The sequence below is a fragment of the Lampetra planeri genome, chromosome 24, assembly GCF_965212315.1.
Source record: "Lampetra planeri chromosome 24, kcLamPlan1.2.h2, whole genome shotgun sequence".
Classification (NCBI taxonomy): domain Eukaryota; kingdom Metazoa; phylum Chordata; class Hyperoartia; order Petromyzontiformes; family Petromyzontidae; genus Lampetra; species Lampetra planeri.
This window is the reverse complement of record NC_136130.1, coordinates 11,316,926-11,343,311: the sequence shown is the minus strand read 5'-3', so window position 1 is coordinate 11,343,311 and position 26,386 is coordinate 11,316,926. Positions and strand designations below refer to the sequence as shown.

The following is a 26,386-nucleotide window of genomic DNA, read 5'->3' as shown; positions in this document are numbered from 1 at the left end:
GTGCACTTCCCCCTGGCAGGCTTGGCCTCTTAGTGGAACCCAAATCAACCTCCAAGCTACGGGAGGTCGCTCCTTCTCCCTCTGCCATCTCAGCTGTGTACAATTCTCTCCCCTTGGTCATGTGCACCGCTGATTCCCTTCCCTCTTTAGGTCCAGACTTAAGATCTTGCAACTCTCCTCTACCATTGGCTACTTACAGCCTAATAACACTCTCCCACACGTCCCCCCACCACTTTAGACCCTGCCATCTCAATCATCAACCTCTCCCATTCTTTCTCTGGTTGCAGAAAAATTAAAGATATGTCGTTGTGCGACAGGGTGGCTCAGATGCAACACTTGTACCTCACAGCGAGACGACCTGGGTTCGATTCCCGGCTCGGCGTTGGATTACACACGGCAACATCGCCCCTCCTGAGAAAACTCGGAGACTTCTGTGAGGCTTTCCTTGGATAAACAAGCGGAAATTTTTAAATAAATTATAATTTACGAATCATCGTGCATCCCGGAACAATTGACGCGGGGTGACGGTGGTTGGGAACGGTTGTGCGGGGTAATGCCGCTGCTCAAACTGCCAAACTTGTGCTTTGCTTTGCAGTTGTTTTATTATGAGCATTTAGGGCTGCTTGCACTATTTATACAATCAATACATTAACATCATTATTATTATGATGTATATTGATGGCCTGGTGGTTCCTGCCAATCTGAGAATGGTACTAATGTCCCCAACATTGATCCGAGAGATTTTGCTTAAAAAAACACATAGGGGCCTTGCCATCACTCACACCAAAACAAAACAGCTGCGTGGTTACTTAGTGTAGTCGAACACTGAACGGTCAATCGACATGAAACCCCGGGTCTTCTGCACCACGATCATGCCCTCTGTTCTTTCTTGTCAATTGTGGGCCACTTACCAGGGACATGGGTAGCAACTTAGAAATATTAAGGCTGGCCTGACCCTGGTCCCTTGTGAGGCTACCAACGTTGGATTATCTGGGATCACTGATACTGGAAATAAAAAGACAAAATCCCAACAGCAAGCATGTGTTGGTTGAGTCATGCAGACCACATCCCCAGCCATGGCATGCCCAATTAGCTTTTGTTTGGCTGTATGGAGGGGGCTAAACGGGCATGACTTGAGCTAGAGAACAGATGGGCAGATGTGGTTCAGGATGACCAGGAGGGGAGTGGATTTGCAAGTGACTGGTACCAGCAGCGTCAGAATCGGCCTCTCTGTAGGAGGCTCATGAAAGATACTTCTGTGCGGCTGGAGACATCTGCCCTCCAGCAACAACAGGAGACAGATGAGCGTTGCTCACAACAAGGAGCAGGAGGTCGGGTGGCGAAACAGCAAGCTAGCACAGTGGGGAGCACAAGTCATGCATCTGCCAATTACTGTGGTCAGTTAACCCATATTACCTAGGTCTGTCCTGTGACCCCCTGGTTGTGAGCCTTTGTGGTTTCAAAGTGCACGCAGCCTATTGTTGGTGCAGTCCCATCGCGTGGCTGCCTTCCCGCTCGTCCGTGGTTCCCTACCCCTAGCCGAGTCATGTTTCTGCCTCTACGAGTGAGCAAATACTGTAGTGTGCAGCACGTTACACGTTTCAATTATTAGAATAATTTCCATGGTGAAATCATGACAAAAGACATTTTCATTGAATATGCGTGCACACGTGCACTTTTGTACGCGTAACTGTGCGTACGCTTGAGTCGCCCGCTCGTACTGATCAGCGTGGCGAAGTATGGTAGAAAATAACCCCCACAACCCATACAACATGGAGAGGACTTCATCTAGCAATGGACTGACCATGGCTGATGATGATTTGAGCCACCTTTTCAGCATTTCCAGATGGCTTCTGATTGAAAGTAGCGAGGGACAAGGCCACACCACTTGGCTACCTTCGCATAAATGTGCCCATTTATGAGCGTGCATTTGCACGCGCGTGTTGGCATGAAGCATGGCACGCGTGTTGTGTGTACGTACCTGCGTGTGAAACGCACAGGTGCGCGTGTGGCGTGTATTGTGTGGCGTGTATGTGGAAGAGGGCATTGCAGTAATTAGCACACTGCACTCCAAAATCCGGCCACCCCCCCCCCGTTCCATTTCCAGCCACAGACAAAATCAATGGCGAAAAAAGGAGCCAGTCCTGTGCCTTCCCTAGGTCAACTCGGCATTAAATGAGTACGTACCTGATGCAGTATGCAAACATCATCCGCGGAGACGGAAAGGCGACCGGGCGTGGTGCTGGTCACACCACCCCTTTAGTGTGCCGTCCTGACCTTAATAGGTGCTCACAAACAGCCTTCGCCCAACCGCCTGCTCAGGGCGACATTGGGGGTGTTTTCTATTCACGTGTGCACGCGAGCGTTCGACGTGTCTGTGCGCAAGTGTCTGTGCGCAAGTGTCTGTGCGCACGTGTCTGCTTAGATGTATGTGTGCGTGTGTGCGTGCACACAAGCGAGCGAATCCACACGCTTGCCATTTTGGCAGCAGCCCCATGAAGACACCAAGACCCATCCAACCACATCCTGTCAATCATCCCCAAGCTGATGATGGTCGCTACGAAAACGAGGCCCGGATGCACAGCACTGGATCAGGATTCGTCATTGAAACGGCCTCGATTAACCCTTTGGAACGCAAGCAATTACGCAGACTTTTCACATCCGTTGCCACCAAAAGTGGAATTGATGAAATGGAATTCTGTTTATTTGTTCGTAATGTCTGCATTCGTGCTTTTAAAATGTAAAAAAACAGGCTCTGTGAAATAATGCGCGTATATTTTTTAACGCTCGATTTCCACACTCAGAGAGGTTGCGCTCACTGCATGGTGCTCTCTCGCTGGGGTTATATTCAGCAGAAGGAGCTCTCTCTCTCTCGGTGCACACGGAGTCATTCTCCTCTACCCCAGCCGTGTAACGTTTCTGTCTTTGCCAGCCGTATTCTGACCTCACCTCGTCGATTTTCACCCTCGTTGATGATGCAAAAATTAAATGAGCCTACAGCACATCGTGTCTCAACCATTCCAATGCCCTGCTGCGGTCTAGCCTTGGGAACCCCAAGTGGCAGCTGTCCCTGTGCAGCACGAATAATACGCAGCACTGGCCTACCAATGGCCATTGGTCCACCGGTAGGTGGCGATGTTGCCTACGTGGATTTTTTTCCCCAAGTAAATAATTTGCGAGGAATTTATCGAATTTGGACCACGACACCGGCACACATGGCTCACACTTTTTCGAATCATGTCACGGAATCTTTTATCATTCCACTGTAAAGTGGACAGTGCTCAGTATTTGTGATTGTTAAAGCCGCGGTATTGGCCAGGGGCGGTGACCAGGGCTTGAACCACGAACTACAGCAAAGAGCGGCCAACACGCTACTGTCCCTACCTCTCTGCCGTGTCACCGCTGCGTTGCCTCCGGTTCACCGAGGTTAAAGGGGTTTGGGGCTGCGAGGGGCAGGAGGGGGTGAGAATGGTTGGGATGAGGCCTCTGGGTTTGTGGGGGGACAGGGCACGTTTTGTGCGGGGGAGAGGTGGGGGGGTTTGCACGGTGTGTGTGCACTTCACCAATAGTTCGGGCACCAGCGAAACTCCGCTCGTGGAAGCAGATCTAGAGCTCCTTTCAGGACGATCATATGCCCCCCCTAGCTTCTAATACAGTCAAGGTCCGGTGACTGCAATCTCTGCCTGCTATCGGCCCATGCCAGGCTTTCCTTAAGTGCGCTATTATACGCTTGTTTGTCGAATTTGGCAAAACTATAGTGAACAAGAACCCTGGGATGGGCAATGAGCTTATTCCTATTGGGACCTCATTCTTCTCGACCCTCTCTATGCAATGCTAAAATAACCGACTGCTTAAGTTGTGTGGCAACTGTTTTCCCATTGCACTCGCCACTAAATATATGATACAATTCCATCGGGGTCTGCCGGCCACTTATTTCACCATTTCGGTGGTGACACCACCCACTCCTGCTGCCCACGCAGGATACGGAGATCTCACTGCTGCTGCTGCTGCTTCGGCCTGTGGTAGGCTAACCCCTACGTCCAGCTCGTTAGTTCTTAGTCACTGATCTCCGCAAAGCTGCAAATCACTCTTCCCCCCCGTTGATCGATGCTTCTCAATGAATCTGAAGGACTGTGCGGTTCTGGATGAATCGGATCTTGTGAAAACCTTAAGGACGTGCCATCTCTCCCGAGTGTTCCCGGCTGCGGACATCCACCACAAATTCGAATGCGATATTCGTGGAAGGCCGCTTGCTATCGAGTCTCTTTACTCTATGGAATCACTTGGCGCCGTCCTTATTTATGTTAAGTTTCTCCATTTCCCCTGCCTGCTTCATGCTAATAACAGTCCCATGATGAGGCTGTCCCTCTTACGTCTCGCTTTCTCCCCTGTCAACGTAAACCAATGTGGTCTCCGGCAGGTTTTCAGCGGTCACAATCGAAACAATCAGACGGTAAGTAAAAGCACAGGCCCTGCTTGACCACGCCGCTGCTGACGGAAAGGCCTCCACTCGAGGCAGCTCTAGAAGGTATATTTGGCCTCATCTTCCACTGGCCAAATGTATTGGACATGGGGGAAGCACCCACATTTTGCCCCACAAAGCGTGATTTTCCGACAGACTGTGGAGTGCACATTCCCGCTGCTGGGTGGACAGGCGGAGTCGGGGTTGGGGATTTAAAACATTTGCCGCATCGGGAAATTGACTCGTACCGGGGACCTCTGGATTGTAAGTCCAGTGCGCTGACCGCAATACTCCCCTAGCATCACACTCTCTAGCTCGTCTACTCAAAGAGCCAGCCTACTACTCGTCCGTGTATATACACACACATCTATTCTGTTACATGACAGATTCCTAGACTCAATCTGTAACTTGTTACAGACAGCACAAGTGGGAATCTTTGCCAAGGCAGAACGATGCTGCAGAGGATGACTTGAGGGAACGATGCCCAACGGTGCATCTACTGGTCATCTCAGCCAACCCATGGCACCTGGGTCTGTCCCGTGACCTGTCAGCGAGCCATCGACAATTCACGTGGCCTCAAAGTGCATCTGGCCTGGCACAGGCGCCGTGGTGTGGCGAATGGCAGATATTGGTATTGGTATCGGTTAACGCGAAACGTTACGAACCCGGCGACCCGAGTTCGATTCCCGCTCACGGCCAACAACAGTGACGATTATTTGAACAGGTCCTGGGCCTCCCCTAGGTCGACTCAACCTCAAATGAGTACCCGGTGCAGTGGGTAAAAACTAGGGAGACAAAGGCGGCTGGGCGAGGTGCTGGCCACCAACCCCCTTGTGTGGCGTGCCGGCCTTCATAGGTGCGACTAGCTAACAGCACTTGCCCCAACAGTCTGTTAAGGCTATACGGGGTATCTTTGTCTTTTGGTGTCCGCAGTGTGGTTCTGTGAAGCGCCCATGAGGTGGGGCTCTGCCTCACCACGTTGAGCACAACGGAGACCTGTGGCCCAGGCATTCCATAAACATGAACTTACGAAAAATTGTGATAAAACCACATTTGGTGAGGCGGGGTGGGGGGGGTTGCACCGTGTGTGTACTCTACCAAAATTTACGGACGTTTAAAATTACCTGACATTGCCTAACGGTGCACAATTAACATCGCGGTAACAAAAGCGACTCGCAATGAAAACGTTCCCAATTATTCACAACCGCTGTAACTCAGGTTTCCACTCCGCAGATATATAAACTCTCTAATCCATTGCAGAGGTTTTCACCTGGTTAAATAAAGACACTGATTAGGAGCAGAGGGTCAAATAACCTCATATTTTATGTATATCTCAATTAAAATTAAAGTATTTTTTTTTACATTAATTATTTTCATCAATCCCGAGGAAGTGCTGTGAAATCGCAGTTAACGCAGTTGACAATAATTGTACATTCAATCATGTGCACAATTTTCGAATGTGGCTCTTGAAATGTGTGGCATTGCACAGAGGCGCGCTACTCTTGGCACCCACTTACAGCGGCCGGTAAGCTGCGGCAATTCCGCACAGACGGACACAACAACGTGACTGGGCAGCGTGGAGAATCAAAACTCTTCCGACTCGTCAAATGTGGCCGGCTACCCGCGGTATCACCCGGGAACCAACAAACATCTTACGGGTACACGGGTACAGCAGCAATGGCAGTGGGAAGGCGAGCGTCTTGTATTTCACGCCGCCCACCTTTGTGCATTGACCAACAACGCTTAAACGACAAGTAACGAAGTGCCAAGCTGCCAAAACGCATCTTCTGTCCCCGCCACACGCGCACACAAGTAAAGTTAACGATAAGGCGGCTGGGAGAAACAAACAAATAAGACAGAGTTCCGGGTTTTTTCGGCCGGCGCACAAAATTTGTGGAGGCGAAATCCGCCCCCCCCCCAAAAAAAAAAATCCACCTCTTCACCGTTTCAACATTGAGCCCTGTTGCCATGACAACCGGGATCCAAGTCGCTTTCCTCCCCTCCCCCCAGTGACCGCTCCCCCCCCCCACCACCAACATCACCACGGGGGCACGTGGGATGAATGCACAAGGAGGGACGGAAGAGTTGTGGGGGGGTGAGGAGGAGGAGGAGGTTGTGGTGGTGGGGGCGAGAATCCGGAGACCCGAGTTCCATTCCCGCTCACGGCCACCACCACCGACGCCGCCGCCGACGGTTATCTGAACCGGTGCCGGGCCTCCCATAGGTCGACTCAGCCTTAAATTAGTACCCGGCGCTGCCACGGGGGAGACAAAGGCGGTCGGGCCCTGGCGCTGGTCACCCACCTCCTCGTGTGCCGTGCTATGCCCTTCATCATAGGTGTTACTCGCGAACAGCACTTGCCCCAAAAGTCTGCTGAGGCTACACGGGGGATCTTTGGCGTTGGTTGGTGGCGGGGAGTGTGTGGGGGGGGGAAGATGGAGAGGGCTGAGGGGGGAGGCTGGCGGAATTGACAAACCCGGCGGACCAGTCCACAAAGTGAGCATCTCTCGGCTCAATTCTCTTAACCTGGCAGATGGCCACGTCACGGAGAGGCAAAATCCCCGTCTATATTACGTTTTGCTTTGAACATCCTCGAGAAACTGAAAGAGCCGTGCATAAATGCAACGCTCATTCTTTATCTCGCTGCTGCTGTTGTTTTTTTTTCCAGCGGGGTCCCCCCCCCCCCCACGACTTTACTGAACCCCTTTCCTTCCTGCACTTACAAACTCTCAAGGTGTCACGTTCGGACCCTGACAGTGGTGATCATTCATCGAGGATGCTAACGATTCTTCGATCGAGATCGATTCTTACGCTCAGGACACGTGCATTACCGCATATGTTTTAAGACTCGGTTACAGCATCTAGGATGTATGTATATGATATGCTAATGCCACTTTTTGGCAAATAGCCCAAACAAGACAGGACCAACAATTGATGATCGTCAACCGTGACAATTGCCAGGGGCTGAGGGGAGGGGTGCAACACCAGATGCCCGTTATTTCATTATTTGTACGGACTATCCCGCAGCCTCTGAATCATGAGAGGGTTCAGGCAGCCCATCACAATTCTCGGGTAGGTGAAGTGAGCACCACGTGGCTTGAAGTGCCACTCTTTGGCAATTCAGCAGCAGTTGCTAAATACAGAACCTGGTCCCGCGACAGGATAACGGAATCGTCACTGCCCCAGTGCTGGAATGCAGCGTGGGCCACTCCGAACATCGGTGGGATTCGTTCTCCGCTGGCGCGCGTTAGGGTCGTGCCGCGGAGATGTTCGGTACGACGTTCCGCTCCACGTGGCCGGGCGATTCTTGCGGAATCGAACTGGGCAGATCGCGAGCCCCGTTCCCTCCGTGACACAAAGTTTGGCGGCCTCGGCTCAAACATCGGCCGGCCTGCATCAGACACCGCAACGCGATATAATCGAGGGAGCATTGACCTGCTCCATTCAGTTCCTTAAAGAAGCTCCCGGCGCGTGGAGTGAAACGTCAGACATCGTGCTGAACAACATCTGGTTCAACCCGAAAACACTTTGGAGAACTTTGCAGCACAACCGTGACAAGCTACAGAGACATGTCGGTAGAACTTGTGCTCTCAGCCTGGCCTTACTTAGCAAGGGTTGATGCCAGGTGGGTTGACACAGCTGAGGTACAAAATAAAACCACAGAGTATTTCATGGGAAAAATTGTATCTCACAATACCAGAGGAGGAGGGTCAAACTGCGTGTAAGCGTAGGTGAATGTATGTTGTTGAACTTATTTCGCACCGTACGTAGCCAACCGTGCTAATCGGAGGTGTGGTGAAAGAACAACAAACTAAACACAATGTTTTCGATGTCTCGAGTTCACGTATTTTCGCAACTGCAAAAAACCAGGACCGTGAATGTCCCAGAAATACGTAAGACAATGCCAATCAAAAATTAAATGTAGTTTTGATTGGCATTGTGAAGTTTCCTAGATGTGAGGTCACTTAAAAGGTGCTGCCTAAAAGTGCCCTAATGAGATACTACTTTGGTGTTCCGAAGTTATTAAAATATCTCCAAACCACGGACGTCCAGGCTACGTAACCCAAGAGGACCTCCACTGGCCTTGTTCAGTGGCCTCTACAATCGCCAACCAACACCGTCCCCTTTCTTTGTGTCCCAACTAACACCGTTCCCTTCGTGTGTTGCAAGCCTCGTTGAAACTTTCCTGTATCCATGCCACAAGCCACCTCACCCTTCTTTTGAACACCGTCAAAAAGAAAAGAAAAAACTGAATTTGACACAATAAAAAAATTACAGCCTGACGAATAAAAGTTTTCTCATCGTGCTCGTTATCTGCTGTGAAAATGGATCAAAAACTTTTCACACAATGACCAGAAAGTCGAACAAAAGCTACAAAAAAAAGTGTGCAAAGAAGCTTACAGAGACAAGGCTTGCTTGGAATTATCCTCGATCAAGGGATGCAAATCGGAAATTGTGGTGACAGTTAAGGAAAGGAATGTTCCACTTATTTTATTTACAAATGCCCACGAATAACAGGAGGCACCCACAACAGCACTTACACCGTGGTCTAAAAACACGAACACTCAGAGGCAGCTGGCAACTTCATAATCATAAATACAAAATCATCCGTAACAATCCATCATGGATAATCCTACCGCACCTGCAGCGATCACTTCTAGGTCTCTCCTGATGTCCTCCTGGGGCAAGCGGACCTCAACATTAGCATTTAGCTCCTGGACATAATGCCACACACGTGGGAAATTACTCCGGGTATCCGTAAGCAAAAACTCCTCATAACTACGGACACACGCGAATTATAAGAAGAGAATTTGACCCGCTGACAATAGGAGTTTTTCGCAGGTAGATTCAGGCCCTGGAACAACACGGGAAATACAGGTAAGAAACCCTTTGGACAATGATGATCTGCGCCGTTATTGAAACGTGGAACTGTGCTGTATTCGATGCAGAACCATTGTCTAATTTGGACATCTTAACTAGGAAAGTACATATGTATGCATGTTTGTTGCACAGCCAACCGTGCTAATAGGAGGTGCGGGGAGGGTACCACAAACTGAACAACTAAACTATACATACATTCAATACAATGTGAATAGCTGTGCATGCCACTTTTAACAGCTCATTGATTATTTGCTATCGACGACTGAGCTTTAGCTGATTACACAGACGTTAGTTGCAGCTCTACTGAAAATTCAATCACATCACACGGAGGCTTGCTTCACATTTTCCAAAACACCATTTGCAAAAGGTGTTTTTCTAAAGTGCACTGCAGTTACAGTTGCCATCGCTGAGGTGCAAAAGACCAGGATAAATAATCGGAGTACGAATATCCCACGACACAGGACTGAAGACTTTTCTGAAAAAATCAGAGTGACTTACTCTTTACAGCGGAAGGCAAGTATAAGCTACACAGAGTGTAAGACGGACCCTTGAAGGAGACTGGGGAAGATCCTTAACTTCCCTTTGGGAATGTTTGGGAATGGAACAACAGTCATTCCGCAATTCGAGTATACGTCGTGGTGATTTCCACGAGACCAACTCATTGATGATCAATTCACCTTCGCGGGACCGTGCGTAGTTGGCAGCACGTCGAGCGAGCGTTGCGTGCAAACGTGAAAAACACATCGCAGCGCCTGTAAAGTGCATCGACGATGCATCACCGGCTCGCATGGATTTTCTTTGTGCTCATTCACTTATTTGTTTATTTACTGCAAACTCATCCACTTAAAAGCTTGATTATTCGTGTTAATGGGATGGCGGCGAAAGGGCGGGCTCAACTGGCCTCGTCTTGCATCGACTGGCTTCTAAGATCTCGACAAATCCAAGCGCTCGTTTGCACACACAAAACGAGCTGGGAGGAGACCAGCTGGGCTTTGGCCACTTCGCCGCCACTTTCACTGCAGCCAGTTACGATCGAGTTCCTCGATGGATCAACTCAGCTTCACAGGATTCACATCGACACGGACCGTTGCTGAGGGCCCGTCGACAAAGTCGAACGTTCCACGCCGATTTAACAAAACCGCTTGCCCGCGTGTTGTTTTCCGGGTCGCATCGTGTTGTTCGGCCCGATGTCCGACGTTTCACTCCACGCCGTTGGGGAGCTTATTCAGGAACTAGCACTTTGAACGCCGTGCCGACCAGGATGAGGCACGACCGGAAAACACACCGGAGAGCCATGCAGCACAACCGCTTCTAGATGAACACAAATCTCAACGAAGGCTTCCCACACGAGGTCGGTCGTGAGGGGGTTGTTTGACCATACCTCCCCACTCCGGTTAGTACAGGTGGGTCAAGGAAGTGAGGCTCAGGATGAGTTCAAATGTCACTCTCCACTACGGACGGGTGACCGTGGATGGGAATCGAACTCGGGCGGCCGGGTTCACGGTGCAACGGCTTCCCCACCGTGTCACCAAATCCACACCCTGACTGGGTAACATGACAGGTGGCCGTGTGCCCCGACTTTCGACACGCTCGGCTACGTCGTTCTCTTCGCCAAGAGGCAGTGCTCACCATGACGGAGAGTGCACTGTTTTAATAGTCGTGTTTTAATAGTATGAATAACAGGCACGATTTATTGTTGAAACCTACAACAAAGCCTTCTCCCAATGGGCAGGCCGAGTGTCCGACCGGTCAAGCTGGATGTAACCGGACCCCATTGGACGAACGCTCCAAATGATTCACGGGCAGGCCACATCAGCAGATCCGAACTGATTGAATTTATTTCGTTATCTGACAGAACAAAAAAAAATCAGCTTGGATCGAACCATCCAGCCGAAGCAGCACTGTACTCGTGTTAAACACTGTACAACATGGTTGCTATAAATCTCAGTGCGACGTACATTACTCGGCGCATGCGGTAGAGGCGACCCACGGCTCGCAAACATCTCTGGCGAACCTCTCTCATCTGCATTGCCACCCTGCCCCAACCAACCCCACCACCTTCCATTCCTCCTGCCCTCTCCTCCTCATCCTCCTCTCTCCCCACCCCCTTCTCACCCACGCACCCCCTTCTTGCCCTCGACGGACGAGCATCCATCAATAATTCACGGAGAGCACATCCCACAGCAGGTTTCGTCAGCACGCGGCCATCCAGTCTGCATCCAAACAAATCGAGCGCAGGTGCGATCTGCAATCCAGAATGGCGCAACGCATCCGCTGAGGAGGAAGAGGACGCAGAGTCATCGTCGTTGCGTGAAGACGGCGCTCCCTTCTCCCCTCGTTTGAGAGCAAATCATTCCGCTGCTCTCCCACCGTGCGCGCTTGCTCTGGCTGAAACGCGCTCCCCTATGCATATACATGCCCTCTATTGGGCTCACACAGTAGTGTGGGTCTTCCCACAATGCTGTGTGGAATGCGTAATAGGTTGTATAACGCTTGTTGACCAGCGAGGTGAAGTATGGTCAAATCAACCCCCCTCCCACCAACACCAATGTGGCATGGAGAGGTCCTCGTCAAAGCAGTGGACTGGCAAAGCGCTGACCTGATGGTGGGAATTCTAATCAGCTGTCAAGGATGTTTGCTGGCTTTCATCCCTTTCAATCATCATCGGCCATGGTCAATCCGCTGCTGGATAGAGAACTCCCCAAGCCGCAACCACCGCATGTTTTTCACGATCCTGCGATGCAATGTAGCACCTCCACGCGAACTGATTTCATCACTCCATCTCCTCGGGGAGACATTCTCCCGGATGCGTTCCTTTCCTAGGCTGCCACTCCATCACTCTGCTAGACAAACCCCTCTGGGCTGTTGCGATTCCTCTTTTTAAGGCGGACCCCACAGTTTGCGAGGAGTTCTCTCCCACAACCTTAGCCGCAGTCGGGTAGCAGGGCTATAATGCGATAATGATCCCCACTTAAGGTAAATGTGACCCGCTGTAGAGATGTACAGCCATGGAAATGCCCTCTCCCATTTAATTCCACCGCGGTTGGTGACATTTCCTTCGACGGCGGCCGATAAGAGATGGTCGCTGTCTCTGGGCTCCACTTCCTTTGTGCCACCCGAGCCACAATTGGCTGCCGCTTCACGTGTCCATCCCTGAAAAGTCGCCCGTGCGAACCTTGCGGCGCGTTGAACGTGAGCGTGACATCCCCGCGACGCCGCTTGCTTGAGTCTCAAGGTGCCAAATGTGTTCCGTCGCACGCGTTGATTGGTGCCGTGCGAAGGCACCGCGAGTGGCAGCACGACGGAGGCCAAACCGTGACTCACGAGCCGCATGAGAACTCCCGGGCAGTTCCACTGCGGTTCGACAGAGAGACGCAGCTAACATTTTTCACCTTTCCTTACAACTTTTATTTCAAAACGTAAAAAAAACGCTGGAAGTGGAGCCAAAATTTATTACCCCGGGGGCATTTCCACAGACCTCCAAATTCAGAACTGACCACAGCCAATCAGCGCGAGCGAGCCGGCCACGTGTGACCACCCTATGTAACCACCCTGCATGTGCCTTTTGACTCCCGGCCACGTGAAGGTTTTGCTTTGCGGCTTGTACGGTCAGGAAGTTTGGCCATCCCTGGTATCATGGCATCACCTCCTCATTCGTAGGAAACCTGCACTGCTGACCTTGCGACGCGCCGTGAGTGCCGCCCCACAACCACGCTGCTCGTACAGCCGTGTCAATAACCAATCTCAAGTGGAGGATAAGGCCACGCGGTGCCTATCGCTTGTGCTACGCGGCCCCCCTCTAGAGTTGTGGCTGTTGGGGCACGCTTCGTGCACGGTGGGATTTTAAACTGGAAATCATGAAAATGGTCATTCACGTGGATAAAACACGTGGCTATACCCATCTGGTGTAGTGGCAGCTGGATTGCACGGAAGAAAAGCCAGTGTGAGAGATTACGAAAGATCTACGCGGATTCACGTTCACGCTGTCGCGCGTGCAGTTACGCTCGTTTACATCCCTTGCTCAATCCGATGCCTCCAGACGCCACGTCGACCAGTGGGATTTCTGAGCGTGCTTTACCCCGCAGGTCAGTTAGCGTACAATATGCACACGAAAAGTCACGCACAGAACGGCAGTTGTAATGGAGTGAATGGGTGAATAAATGGCGCGAATAATGTCTATGGCTCCAGTGGGCTCGCTCTACCCAGTGTTTTGAGGTCATCGACTTCAATTAACTGACTTTTTTTTATATCCTGACCTCATCTTCATGGTCAAAAACAGAAGAATGCTACGCTCATTGACTACATTTCAAAACTCACAAGGTATTGAAAAACCGACGGTCTGATGTTGTTGTGAGGTCATCTGCAAGACGAACGTCCGATAGATGGTGCTGTGGTGTGTGACTGCAGGGTTTCTGTCACGCAACTGCGCGGGTTTTTCACGGCCGTGCCGTACGGCTCTCCGGTGTGTGTCTAGGTCGCACCGCGCGTTATTTGGCATGATGTCCGACGTTTCGCTCTATGGCCCGAAGAGCGTGCGATTAACGCCTCGCGTGCTGGAGGCTTCTTCAGTTCTGATCCCAAAGCAAGCCCCCACCCCCCCCCCCCCCGTCGCAGAACGAAACGTCGGAACATCAAGCGGAACGCAACTCTCCGTGACGCGGAAGCGCGCCACGGAGGCGCGATCTCACACAACGCACCGCACGGCATCGCTGCGCATCTTGCGTGGACCGTGCGCTTGCACGTTTCATGTAAGGGCTGTTCAGGAATACTTCAACACATTTTATTTTTAACATATAAATTAGCACGTGGCATGCTGAAACAAGCCTACGCCGCCACACTTGCCCCGCTGTCGAGCGCACCGAGTGTGTTCGGCTGCTTTTGCACAGAACGGACTCCGAGAGATGACCTCAAGAACAACGAAGAAAGTGTGCGTGCAGAAGACGCCGCAACATAAAAACTATGATGATGAAGATGATGATGATGATCACATTTTTAAACCGTGAGGGACTGGGGGTGTCGTAAAATTGTTTACGATTGCGCAAATGGCGAACCAGGTGTTCTCTGCTTACGTTTCAAAAACGTTAGCATGACCCACTTTGCTGGCATTGCGAAAAGGGGTGCAGCTACGCTTTGCAAGTCGGGGAGTGTATCATTAGTGAACGGTTCCCAGTGCTTTGTGGGTAGATTACTGATGGGATCTACTAAGTTTTCTCCCTACTTTGTCACGGATAAGAGGAGTTATGTCCTACTCAACTACAATATACTACATCCACTGACTCAGTGTTTAAAGGTTAATCATCAGTACAACGCTTCATAAATGCAAAACTTAGAGACATAACACAGTGCGACTGTGGACATGCAACCCAAAGAATGGACCACTGCGAAGTGTCGAACACTCGCTGGCAGGAGATCACGGAACAGACCCAGGTATCGTGAGTTGACCGACTGACTGGCTGACCGAGAACATACCGTCAGAAATGTTACTACTTCCAACAGCACGTTTACACGCAGACACGCAGACACGCGGAATCACTGGCTACACGCGTAGGGCCTGACATGAGGCCGCAGTCGCAGCCCCCAGCCAGCAGCCGTTCGGAGCCTGGCGACGGAACATTAACGGAGGCTGGCGACCAAACATTAACGGAGGCTGGCCAGTGTGGCGTGACGTGACGCTGTCAGCCCAATGGCCAACGACAGCACACAAACGTGGGTCGAAAACTGTTCGTCTCCAGGTGGCGAATGCTGTAATGTACACACCTTTGTCCGAGTTGGGCTTGATTCCAATAAGATCGACTTGGATCAATTTTGGGTGGAAACGGGAAACCTATCCAAAGGGTTAGTGATAGTAAAAATAACACGTTTTGTTTAATTCTCCCTCTCTCTCCCTCTCTCTCGTTATGAGAGGAATAACATAGTTCTAGTTGGGCCAACTGGCCTTGCGTCACAGAGTTACGAGTAGATAACGAGGGGAGATATGTTTTTGTTTTACCAAAAAAGGCTGACTGGAGAGAATTAAACGAGCGGAAAACATTTCTTGTCTTCATGAGGAGCAGCTAAGTGGTTTTGAGAATGTAAACATCTCGAAACAAATGTTGTTGGGCTTAAAAGGCTAAAAATAAAGCGGGCTGTGTTCAGGGCAAGGGTCATTGTCTGAAACGTCGCCAATTGTGATTTGTTTTCCTTTCAAAGCCACATTGTTGTTATTGATGAATGTGTCGAGTTTGCCGTTGCTTGCGCACCACTGCCAACGCAGCTATCGCCAAATAGTTTGTTCACTTCCGGGCTTACGCTGTGCATGCGATGCGGATAGTTTACAAAAATATATATCCATAAATAAATGTCTATGTAAATACATTCAAACGGGATGCTGCCGTGGCGTGATGGTCAGCACACTGAACTCGGTCGCCGGTTCAAATTGATCTCCTGGCGTAGCAGGTAAGACACGAACGGTGCGGGTTTGTTAAAGGACCCCACACCTCTGTTCAGCCAGCAATATATATATTATTTGACCCCCCACTCCCTTAATTAACATCTGTGAAATAAAAGCTTCATAGCTCAACAGATTCCTCCTGTCTAAATAAATATTCCGATTTTTTTACATAAAAAATTCTGATTATAAATGTATGCACCACCGGTAGCCGATTGGTAGGTAGCAAGTCGTGGGCTACAGTGTGGGCATGGAAGAGTAGGCCAAAACACCCTCTAGGGTAGCTCTATAGAGCTCCGCCGAGTGGAGGTCCTTATTGGCGTGAACAGCCACTTTTCACGACGGACACATTTCTAATTCACGGAGGCAACCATTTGTATTTAAACAACTACAATGTGCCTACACAAATTGCCGCATCGGCATTAATTGGTCACTTAGGTGCACGTGTTGGATTCCGCCGATGACATCATTACTTGCCTGTCTTGTGAGAGTGCTGAGAGCGCAGGTCTGGTCTGTGTACGCATTTCCCGGTGCAGAACTGCCACTCAAAACACGCCTCTTTATTGCCACTGAGGGGCCATGGCATGTCATCTGGGAGATGTCTTTTCCCACACAGGCACAAAAATGCGCACCATGTTACGCCAATTTAATTTCCCCGGCACAACGGTTTATATTACGTGATGCGAAAAAATTACTTCTTTTCAGATAACGGTTCTTCTGCTCAACTTGAGTCGGACATTGTTCACGTTGTCAACAAACGTTCACTTAATGTTGACATTCCCCGACCATCCCTTGCACAGTGCAACTCCATACCTACAGCGGAGAGATGCTGCCGGGGTTGTAATGGTGAGCAAACTGGACTTCTGATCCAGAGGTCACCGGTTCAACTTATCCTGTAGCGGCAGTTAAAACAATGTGATTTTTTTTCCTTCACTGTCCATCTAGCGGTATAAATGCAGCGAGTCAATGGGCAGGTCACATGAGGTGGAGGGTAAAGTGTGGTTATCCCAACCCCTTCCAAGACGTCAGAGCTAGCGTGGATGAGCACGGTTGGCTACGTACGGTGCGAAAGAAGTTCAACACACACACGTACATGAGCAGGCCAAAATTCCCTCAAAAGGGGCTCTCTAGTAGTGGAGGACCTTCTGCCAACATGGGTATGAGCAAGGAATTGCATGGTTGCACCTTTACCTCCTACTAGAGTATATACGGTATTCAGTGGGAGGAGGAGCTGTAGCCCAGAGGTTATAGAACTGCGGTGAAGGAAGTTCAACTGCGAGCCAAGGCAAACATCGGTAGCGAGTGATCTCTGAAGTGGTCCCTGGCCCTTCCCCGTTCACTCCCCTGTACTAGGGAAGTATGGTCAATCAACCCCGATGGTCAACATGGGATGAGGAGGCCTTCATCCAGCAGTGGATTGGTAAATGGCTATAAAATTATTATTACTCCACAGGTACATTCATAACCCCAAATCGGAATAATTCCATCCATACTGGGACAAGCGTCAGCCTCCGTTATAAAGACCTATCAATCAAACCCATTAAATAAAACCTCCTCTTTGTTAAGCTCCAATCAGTAGATCTTGTTATCTACAAGGGCTTGCGGATTCATTATTCCTGTTACACTGTTGCCATACAGATAGGATGAGTGGTGAAATACTTAATTGTGGCAGTGATATACAGGCCGCCACGCTACAGCCTGCGACTCTTCATGCGGCGTCTGTGCTACGCTACGCGTCAAGTGTATCACACAGGGCACCACCACGCTTTTTTGTATTACTATTTAGCACTATTTTTATTTTTACCAGGTAAGGCCCACTGAGCTACGTAGCTATTTTTAAGAAGCCACCTGGTCACAAATGATAGCTCAACGAAGTGGCTTATCAGGTGAAAATGTATTGCAGTCAAATACTCTAAACGTGTTTCTAATTGTGGAGAGAAAAACTGGAGGACCTGGAGAAAAATCCACGCAACCACGGGGAGATACAACACGCAAACTCAAAATATACAGCAGGCATCAGGGTAGTGATCTGACCCACGGCTTCCCATATACCAGGCGAAGTAGTTAACATCTCGTATTATTCTTTTGTTAAACCAGGAAAGCCTCAAACAATTATCAAGACAATTTTTTAGGAGGCTCCTGCCAAGTTTTCATGGTAGAGAAAGGATGTTAGTGTGCGTTGGCACAATGTCCGACGTTTCTCTCCCAGGAGGGGAACACGTGGATGAGAGAACAAATGAAAAACATTGGCAGATTGCATCGAAAACAAATTGATTATGGGTGTAATGATGCATCAATTCCTCGATTAAAATTAATTCTTACACTCAAGGCAAGTTCCTCAAATAGTGTGCTTGAGAATTAATTATTTACAGCTGATGCAAATTGTACACAAATTCTAATGTTGCTTTTGAGGTCAGTGCAGCAACTAACAATTGAAAAACAATACAAATGAGATCGCAAAAATGAAGCAAACCGATTTTTGAACGGAACCGCAACCTCGAATCGTGACAAATCGCCAAGCCACTGGGAGAGGTGATCGTTACGTTTCTACACCTCTTCTTTCTGACGGCACGGAGTTGATCGGCGATGTTTCTGTGTTTTTATCGAGGTTGGCGAGTGAGCGGGTGGACGCCTTCAGGAATCAGCCTCACGGTGAACGTTTTGAAATGCTGCCGGCGAATGATCGCAGCGGGCCGTGGCGTCACCGCGTGCTCCGTGGTTTGAGATTGGTGACGCCAGTCGCGCTGTGGACTATTCTCGATTGTCCATCGGTGAAGGGGCACTCGTTCCCATACTGTATTTCGCTTTCACACTCGGTGTTTCCACACAGATAATAAGCTAAGCGCTAAGAACTTCCCCAGGTCCACAATAACGCGGAACGGAGGAAGTTCCAGCATGTCCCTGCGTGATCGCATGTCAACGACGCCTGGATGTGAAGTGAACCCACAGTTGAAATAGTAAAAAAAAAGAAAATCTCCACCCCTTTTGGCAGAACGATGCCGTTCACACAGCTGACACTGCTCATCTTCTCCTCGCAAGATAATTAATCGGGGCGGTGACGCGGCCTAGCGAAAGCTCGTTCGCCTCTTGCTGCAGAGGTCCGCGGTTCGAATCTGCGAGGCCGCCTGCTTAATAGCGCGGCTGCACTAACCACGCAACATGCGCCGCCGACTTCACGGTGGACGCTGGAATAAGATCTCTAGACGTCATTCGCAACGAGTCGGGTATTGCGTGCCGACATCATGGTCCAGATTTGCCCCAATCGAAATGTTACACAACACATTACTCAACGGGTGCATGTCGCGTTGCAACATCACCACCCTACTGTGAAACTACTGCAGGCGATGCCTGTGAAACACAACGGCACCTTCGCGATAGCCTTGCACGATAAGAACGATAGCGTCAATACCAACTCTAGTCAACTATAATGAATAATTATTATCTCACACGTCTCCTATGCATCTCTGAAACAGAGATGATGAGAAGGAATCCCTCTTCTTTCTTGTGTGTGTCCCTCACCTCCACCCTCCCATTTCACAATCTTCCCCGATGTCACCATCCCCCATGTAAAGCGTGTGGAGATGTGGTAGCATTAGTACGCTGTACAGATTGGCGTTGTTGTTGTTGTTGCTCTTCCTTGTGTATAGTATCACGCGTGCCATGCTTCACACCTCAAACATGCCGTGTGTGTGTGTGTAAGACACAACGAGGACATCAAGTCTGAAAGCTCGTGGAGCGCGCGCCAAAGTTAAACACCACTCAGGAATCATCTCTTAAACACAGAAGTAGCTCTGCACACACCGATTACAGCTACTCCACAGCGTTCGAGCCACAGCCAATTAAAGTGGAAATTGTGTGAAGGGCCTTTTAGTCTCAAGTATTCGTTCTGAAATCTCAAATCCTGAGAAGGATGCTTTTTCCCCTCCATGTGAAGCTGGGTCACTAGTGGATACTAAGAAATGTGAAAGCATCATTTGCCCGTTTGAACCTACAATCCTGGGGCTTAATTTTTCGACGTAGCCGTCCATGGTTGAGCAGCACCAGAATATATTTCCCCACCTATCCACGCACCCACCAATGCTGGTGATGTGGGGTGGGGGGGGCGACAACTTGGAGGTGTCCAGGGGGTTGGTTTTGAAGGTACTCCAGAACATATTCCGCGGGCAATGAAACCCTGCTGAGCCCTAGCAAGGCCATACTTTGGCATTAACACTGAATCCGATATGCGAGCGAGCACACACACACATACAAATACACGCATACATCAACAACCACAACCGCCTTTCGCCACTAAGTGGTGGTGACGTCACCACGACGCTTGTGCCAGGCCATGTGCACCTTGAGGCCACGTGAAGTGTCGAACGCCCGCATACACACACACACACGTACCCATACTGCACACCACTCGCAATGCTGGATGGATTCACCACGTATAGGGAGGACATGTTCATCTTATAACACAGGTAAGCCACCTTTATGTCTGGAAAGCGTCAATTAAAAATGTTCCGCTGTTGCGTACACGTTTATCGGGTCACGGGAGATTACACCAGGTAGAGCAGTCCCCTGATTTCAACATAAACCGGGAAGTCCTATCCACAACCCTATTATCCGTGACTCCAATGCAGGTGTTCAAGTCAAAGGTCCAGACACAGGATGCTTCCGCCAAACACAAGTGTGTGAAGATGAATGCTTACGGACTTTGCTATTTTTATAACAAATACCCTTTCTTTATTTTGGTTGAATACATGTATTGCCAATTTTTTATTGTTTACATATATTGAACTCTGGGCTCTGTCAGTTGTGTAAAGCCAATGGACAATTGCACTTTGTTATCCACTTTTATGAAACAGCCATGAATTATCAATGACAATGGGAGACGAAAACTTATGCAAAAGCAAATAATCAAAAGTAATGATGTTGCATTAACCGGGAAACACAAAGCAGCCTTTACCGTAGCCGTTTCTCAGGTGGATATTTATGTGTTCATTGTAATGCGAGTTGAGGAAAATATTTAATTTGACAAAGTATTTTCCAAAAGAGGCCTACAGAGGTCACAGAGTTAAGGCAGCGGAAATAATTACCCAGTTCAACAAAACAATCTTAAGCTATAAATGCACACGTATGAAGCAGCTGCTGGTAAAACATGAGCATGTTTGTAAAAAAAAAAAGCACAGAGAGTGATGGACAGTGTAACAATTCGGATCCAGTGATGGGAATCGCTCCCTGTGAGCCGCAAATCGCACGATTGGAGATGGATCTCAGTGACGTTTCCTGTCCCAAGTCGAAGAATACCATTTGGTGGTCCAGGTCTCCAGTGAAGAGGTATGAGTCATGATGAGGCACCGTCAGTTTATCCAAATCGGTTTATTAAGGAAAACACCAAACTAAATCGCCCACCTACTGTGCAACTGCGGCACAAAGCGCCTTCATGATAGCTAGCCTTGCACGATAAGAATGATGCCAATCCTAAATGTAATAATGATTAGATTCGGTTTTTTATCTTTGACTGGTTATATAGCCCCAGGACACAAACAAAACCATTTCTGGGAAGAGGAGTGGTTTCGGTTACTCACGTAATCGTGAAAGGCCTTGGCTTCACTCGAGTGGTCACACGTTTCGCGTCTCTCCGGGGCAGCGCAGTACAGGTCCCAGAAAACACTGGGGAAGAGGGTGCCATGGTGGGGAGCACACAAACACACACGAGTCCGAATGGTAAAGGTGCAGTCCTGAAAAATTACTTTCTTGAATAAAGCTTGTGGAATTATACAGCTTTTATCAATGATAACAAAATAAATTTTATTTCTGAGAACTGCAATATGCAACCGGAAGATCGTATCTCTGAGATCTAGATTTTCTCTCGCCAGCTCGTGACCTGTCCCGCTAAGATGGGTCACTATCTCGACGTTTAGAACTATACTATGAGACCTCCTTTACCAGTGGCAAAATATAGTGATAGGTTTTTACCCTTTCAACTGGTACAAAAACTGACACCTTTATACAAGGCATCATGTTTGCAATAACCACAACACAAGCAGTCAAAATGCAAACAAAAAGAAACAACTCTGATAATGATAATAATATGCACTGTCCTTGAAGTTGATTGGTCCACACCCAAGACAGCTTTTGGCGTCACCTGGTCCAACACCAATGGAGACTAGGCTCTAAGAAAAGCTGTCTCGGGTGTGGACCAATCAACTTCAAGGACAGTGCATATTATTATCAGAGTTGTTTCTTTTTGTTTGCATTTTGAGTGCTTGTGTTGTGGTTATTGCAAACATGATGCCTTGTATAAAGGTGTCAGTTTTTGTACCAGTTGAAAGGGTAAAAACCTATCACTATGTTTGGAACTATGTTTGGGGCCTCGGATGCTTTCATTTTTTTCAAATGTTGACCCAGCTTGGTTTGCTAAATCACCGTGTACTGAAGGTGTTTTTGCTTCGTACACAATGGCTCCAACTCTTTTTTTTTCGAGTTCAGGTTGGCATCGAGCTCTCGTGTCATGGGCTCCTACCGCAATACCTCTGCCCCTAAAGTGTAAACACTGGAAGAATTGTCCGATAACACCTTAATATATGGAGAACTGCAGAGCTTGGGCAATTGTTGGCACCGGTTCACCGCGTGGCCACTGCCGTCTTCACCGCTTCGCTGCGGTTCCTTCTCACGCCTCAGCGTCATTCTCTCACTCAAAAGCGAGTGAATCCCGCGCAGCGGCGTGTTACACATTTAAATTATTATATTATCAGCGTTGTGTCTGAGGACCACTTCCCGTGAGTCAAAGTTTCAGGGTCAGGAACAAATTGAAAAAAAAAGGCGATATCAGAGCGTGACCAAAATGTTGGACATCATGAATCCGTGTTCTAAACACCTGAGGGACTAACATCGGCTGAAATAAGGAAGGATTCAATTTGTGAGCTCGCCTTACGGGCTTCCGAGATGTGTGTGAAATCTACCTCTGAGGGAAACACAGTTTACCGTGCGTCAACCGGGTGCTGCTCTGAGGTAAACAACTTGAGTTGACCTCTGAGGTCCATGAGGGAGGTTAGATACCGTGAACGCCCATCCACGGACGAGGACTGACTTACGTTCCATTCTCCCAAAGTATTTCATCGTCATTTTGAATCACAGTCGCTGAGCACAGGGTCCAAAGGCCCAAGTGTCAAGCGGGCAGCAAAATAGAATCATAATCTTTTATCATCCTCGAGGAGGAATCCGAAGAGCCATGAAGCTCTTTTTCACAGATGTCCAGTCGGGGTGGGTCATGAAGCTACAACAACAAAGACTAGGAAAACCAATACGAGAGCAAAGTAGAGGAAAAGTTAGCAAATTACTAAAATAAATAACACACAGAAATACCAATTGCACAATTACACCAATTCCTGCCGATTTTTCAACACTCTTATCAAAGTTGTCATAGAAAAGAGTGAAGACGTTGATTAGGTTGAAACAGCTGATAGGATGTTGGGAAAAAGAGGCAACGAGACGGAGCTTCAAAGTGAGGCGGTGTGTGGGAAGTAGCAGGCAGAGAAAAGTCGCAGTGTGGTGTGTGGGTGAGTGTGGGTGAGTGTAGTGAGTGATTGTGGTGAGCGGGTGAGTGTAGTGAGTGAGTGTGGTGTGTGCGTGAGTGTGGGTGAGTGTGGGTGAGTGTAGTGAGTGAGTGTGGTGAGTGGATGAGTGTAGTGAGTGAGTGAGCGGGTGAGCGGGTGAGTACGGTGAGTCTGTTGTTGTGACCTGCAGTGTAGTGTGTAGGTGAGTGTGGTGAGTGGGTGAGTGGTTGAGTGTGGTAAGTGGGTGAGTGTGTGAATGAGTGAGTGCGCGTGGCGAGTGTGGCGAGTGTGGTGAGTGGGTGAGTGTGTGATTGAGCGTGGTGAGTGGGTGAGTGTGTGAATGAGTGAGTGTGGGGAGTGTGTGAATGAGTGAGTGTGGGGAGCGGTAGTGTAGCGGTCAGCGCGCTGCGCTATGAACCTGGCGACCCGGGTTCGATTCCCGCTCACGGCCAACACCAGTGACGATTATCTGAACCGGTCGTGGGCCTCCCCTAGGTCGACTCAGCCTGAAATGAGTACCTGGTGCGGTGTGTAAACATCGCCACTGGGGAGACAAAGGCGGTCGGGCGTGGTGCTGGCCACCCACCCCCCGTGTACCGTTCCGGCCTTCATAGGTGCTCGCTAACAGCACTTGCCCCTACAGTCTGTTAAGGCTATACGGGGATCTTTATCTTTATCTTCGTGGTGAGTGTGGCGAGTATGGTGAGTGTGTTGAGTGTGTTGAGTGTAGTGAGTGAGTGTGGATGAGTGTGGAGAGTGTGGTGAGTGTGTGAGATGAGATGAAACGAGTGAGTGTGGCAGAGAGCGTGTGCATCATCACCACGTGTGGAAGTCTGGGCTAAGACACCGCCCAGAGGGCGCTCTCCAGAACTGCCTCTCATCTCATAGTGGACGCGCTTCCGAAGGCAGTGGCGTGATCCAGCTATTGCAGGGCTGCACCTTTACCAAGCAAACTTTACATCTAATGTGGCAAATCCACCTCACGGGGTCCATGATTATTGAAAAAAGAGTTTGGAAGTGTCATTAATCTCCACACTGCACTACGAACTCGGCGTCCTGAGTTCAATTCCCGGCCGCGGCTAACATCAGTGTTAATTGAACCGATCTTGGGCACCCAGCTTCGCAAACCCGCACTGGCCGGCGTGACGACGCGTGGAGAGTTTTATTATATATTTTTGAAGGAGGCATACATTGTTAGCCATGCTCTCGATTTTCCAAACAACTTCGAACAAACCGCACTTTATTCGAACAAAGGAGCCGAATGTGAAACCTGGTAATAGACAGCAAGACTTTCAGATAAGCGGATTACAGCTAAGAGCTGGACTGCATGTTACATTGTGTCCCTGCCTACACACTTTGGTCAGTTGATGGAGATTCTCATAAGCTGGAAACGATGTTAGCTTTGAAAAAAATCTCCACTTCAGCAAAGCAAATACTATTTTAGGCCCGATCTATCTTCCAGCAGCATCATTCCAGTTATTGTATTTTGCCTGTCTGCAGCCGTGCGAGCCCGCAAGGTGGTGTCGAGCTTAATACGAGAAGCCTCCCCATCGGCAATAAATCAAGAACTTCTTATGACGCTGTCCGGTAACAGCGGTGGTCACTTACCACCACCATGAGTGCAGGAAGCCAGGAGGCTCCCCCAGAGTTATATTTTTTTCCCACCGTATCTGCACACACACACAAATAAGCACAGACACGCACACAGCGTTACAGTAAATCAGAGTTCATAACAGCGTCCGGCTGTAGGGCACACCCAGGCTCTGCGCGTATCAACTAGGAATGAGTCTTGGACGCAAACGTTTCGGATTTTGGATTTGTTTTGATTTTCAGATAGTTTACGTTGCCGTATTTTGGCGAGTGCACGCGCATAAATGTATTAACGTCTCCGCCGACCCCATGTTGACACCATTATTGGCAGGAACGTGCGGACGCGGTGTCACTTTAACGGCAGTTTGCGTAGAACAATAAAAATAATTAAATGGAACCATCCTGAAATTTCATGTCTAAGGCATCAGAATTTTCGGATTCATCTGAAAATCGGCAGCTCATCCCTGAGTATCGACATTGCAGAACGTCAGCAAACAGACGGGCGCATAGCAACGTGGAACATCGGGGTATGTAATATCATCTGGGTATATAATGCCATTAGGGAATGAAGCAGTGAATCACCGAAAATGAACACACACAACAGTACATAATTGGACATCGGGGTACAAAACAGCACATTTTTGAATTGCTAGTTCATAAAACGATATCAGGGAACGTATAGGCACATCACGTAATGGGGAGCATAACAGTGCATCGTTAAACGCCGGAGTACTTAATAGTGGATACTGGAACAACAGGCTGCAAAATAACAATGGTTTAAATGTATGTAACAGCATAAAGGGCCAGATAAGATACCGGTACCCGAATACACAGACACAAGGATTTATATTATCACAATCGTAAGGGTGCATAATAGCGCAGCACATGCAGTGTATACATAATATTGAGGATTTTAATAAATAAATAAAACACATCCGGGCTGCCAATGTGCATATAATGGTGCATATAATGGCAGATGCGAATAAAACACGATGACCAATTATTTCAAGAAGACTTATTTAGTTTCTTCTGACGTCTCCTATGACACCACGTGCCACCACAGCGAAGGCCACAGCACACCCTCTCACACCGGGGCCCGTGGCCATGCTCTCGCCTTAGCGTGGTTGCAATGCGCTGGAGCAATCCACGGTTCAAACCCAAAGGGCCGCCCTGGTTAACACTGCAGGTGTATTAACTCTAAATGCGCGCCGTTGTCTGCTTTAAAATTCTACAGGCTAATGTTTACAAATTTGGGGAACCAAAAATTTGGTGCCAATTTTTTTTCACACTTTAAAATGTTTTAACACAGGCCTACGAAGATTTGTATCTGAAGGTTCTGAGTGGTGCTGAATACATACATATGACATATTTTCGACAAATCAGGCCCTTTTTGGGAAGAGATGCAAATGTAGATATGTGAGTGGGGCGCAGTTCAGCTATGAAGGGATCCAATCATGACGGCTCGTGTCGTGACCCGAATAA

The 26,386-nt window shown here is 48.9% G+C and overlaps 1 protein-coding gene across 2 annotated transcripts in view; it reads right to left on the bottom strand.

Annotated features, from left to right (window-relative positions):
• LOC144726793 (single-stranded DNA-binding protein 2-like) overlaps positions 1-26,386 on the bottom strand; it is a 148,722-nt gene that overhangs the window by 99,553 nt on the left and 22,783 nt on the right. For both annotated transcript variants that reach the window (XM_078605694.1, XM_078605693.1), the window contains exons 3-4: positions 24,923-24,984; positions 21,344-21,428 (exon numbers count right to left, since the gene is read on the bottom strand). In XM_078605694.1, the coding sequence (XP_078461820.1) occupies positions 21,344-21,428; positions 24,923-24,984 (147 nt within the window). The remainder of the gene's footprint in view (positions 1-21,343; positions 21,429-24,922; positions 24,985-26,386) is intronic.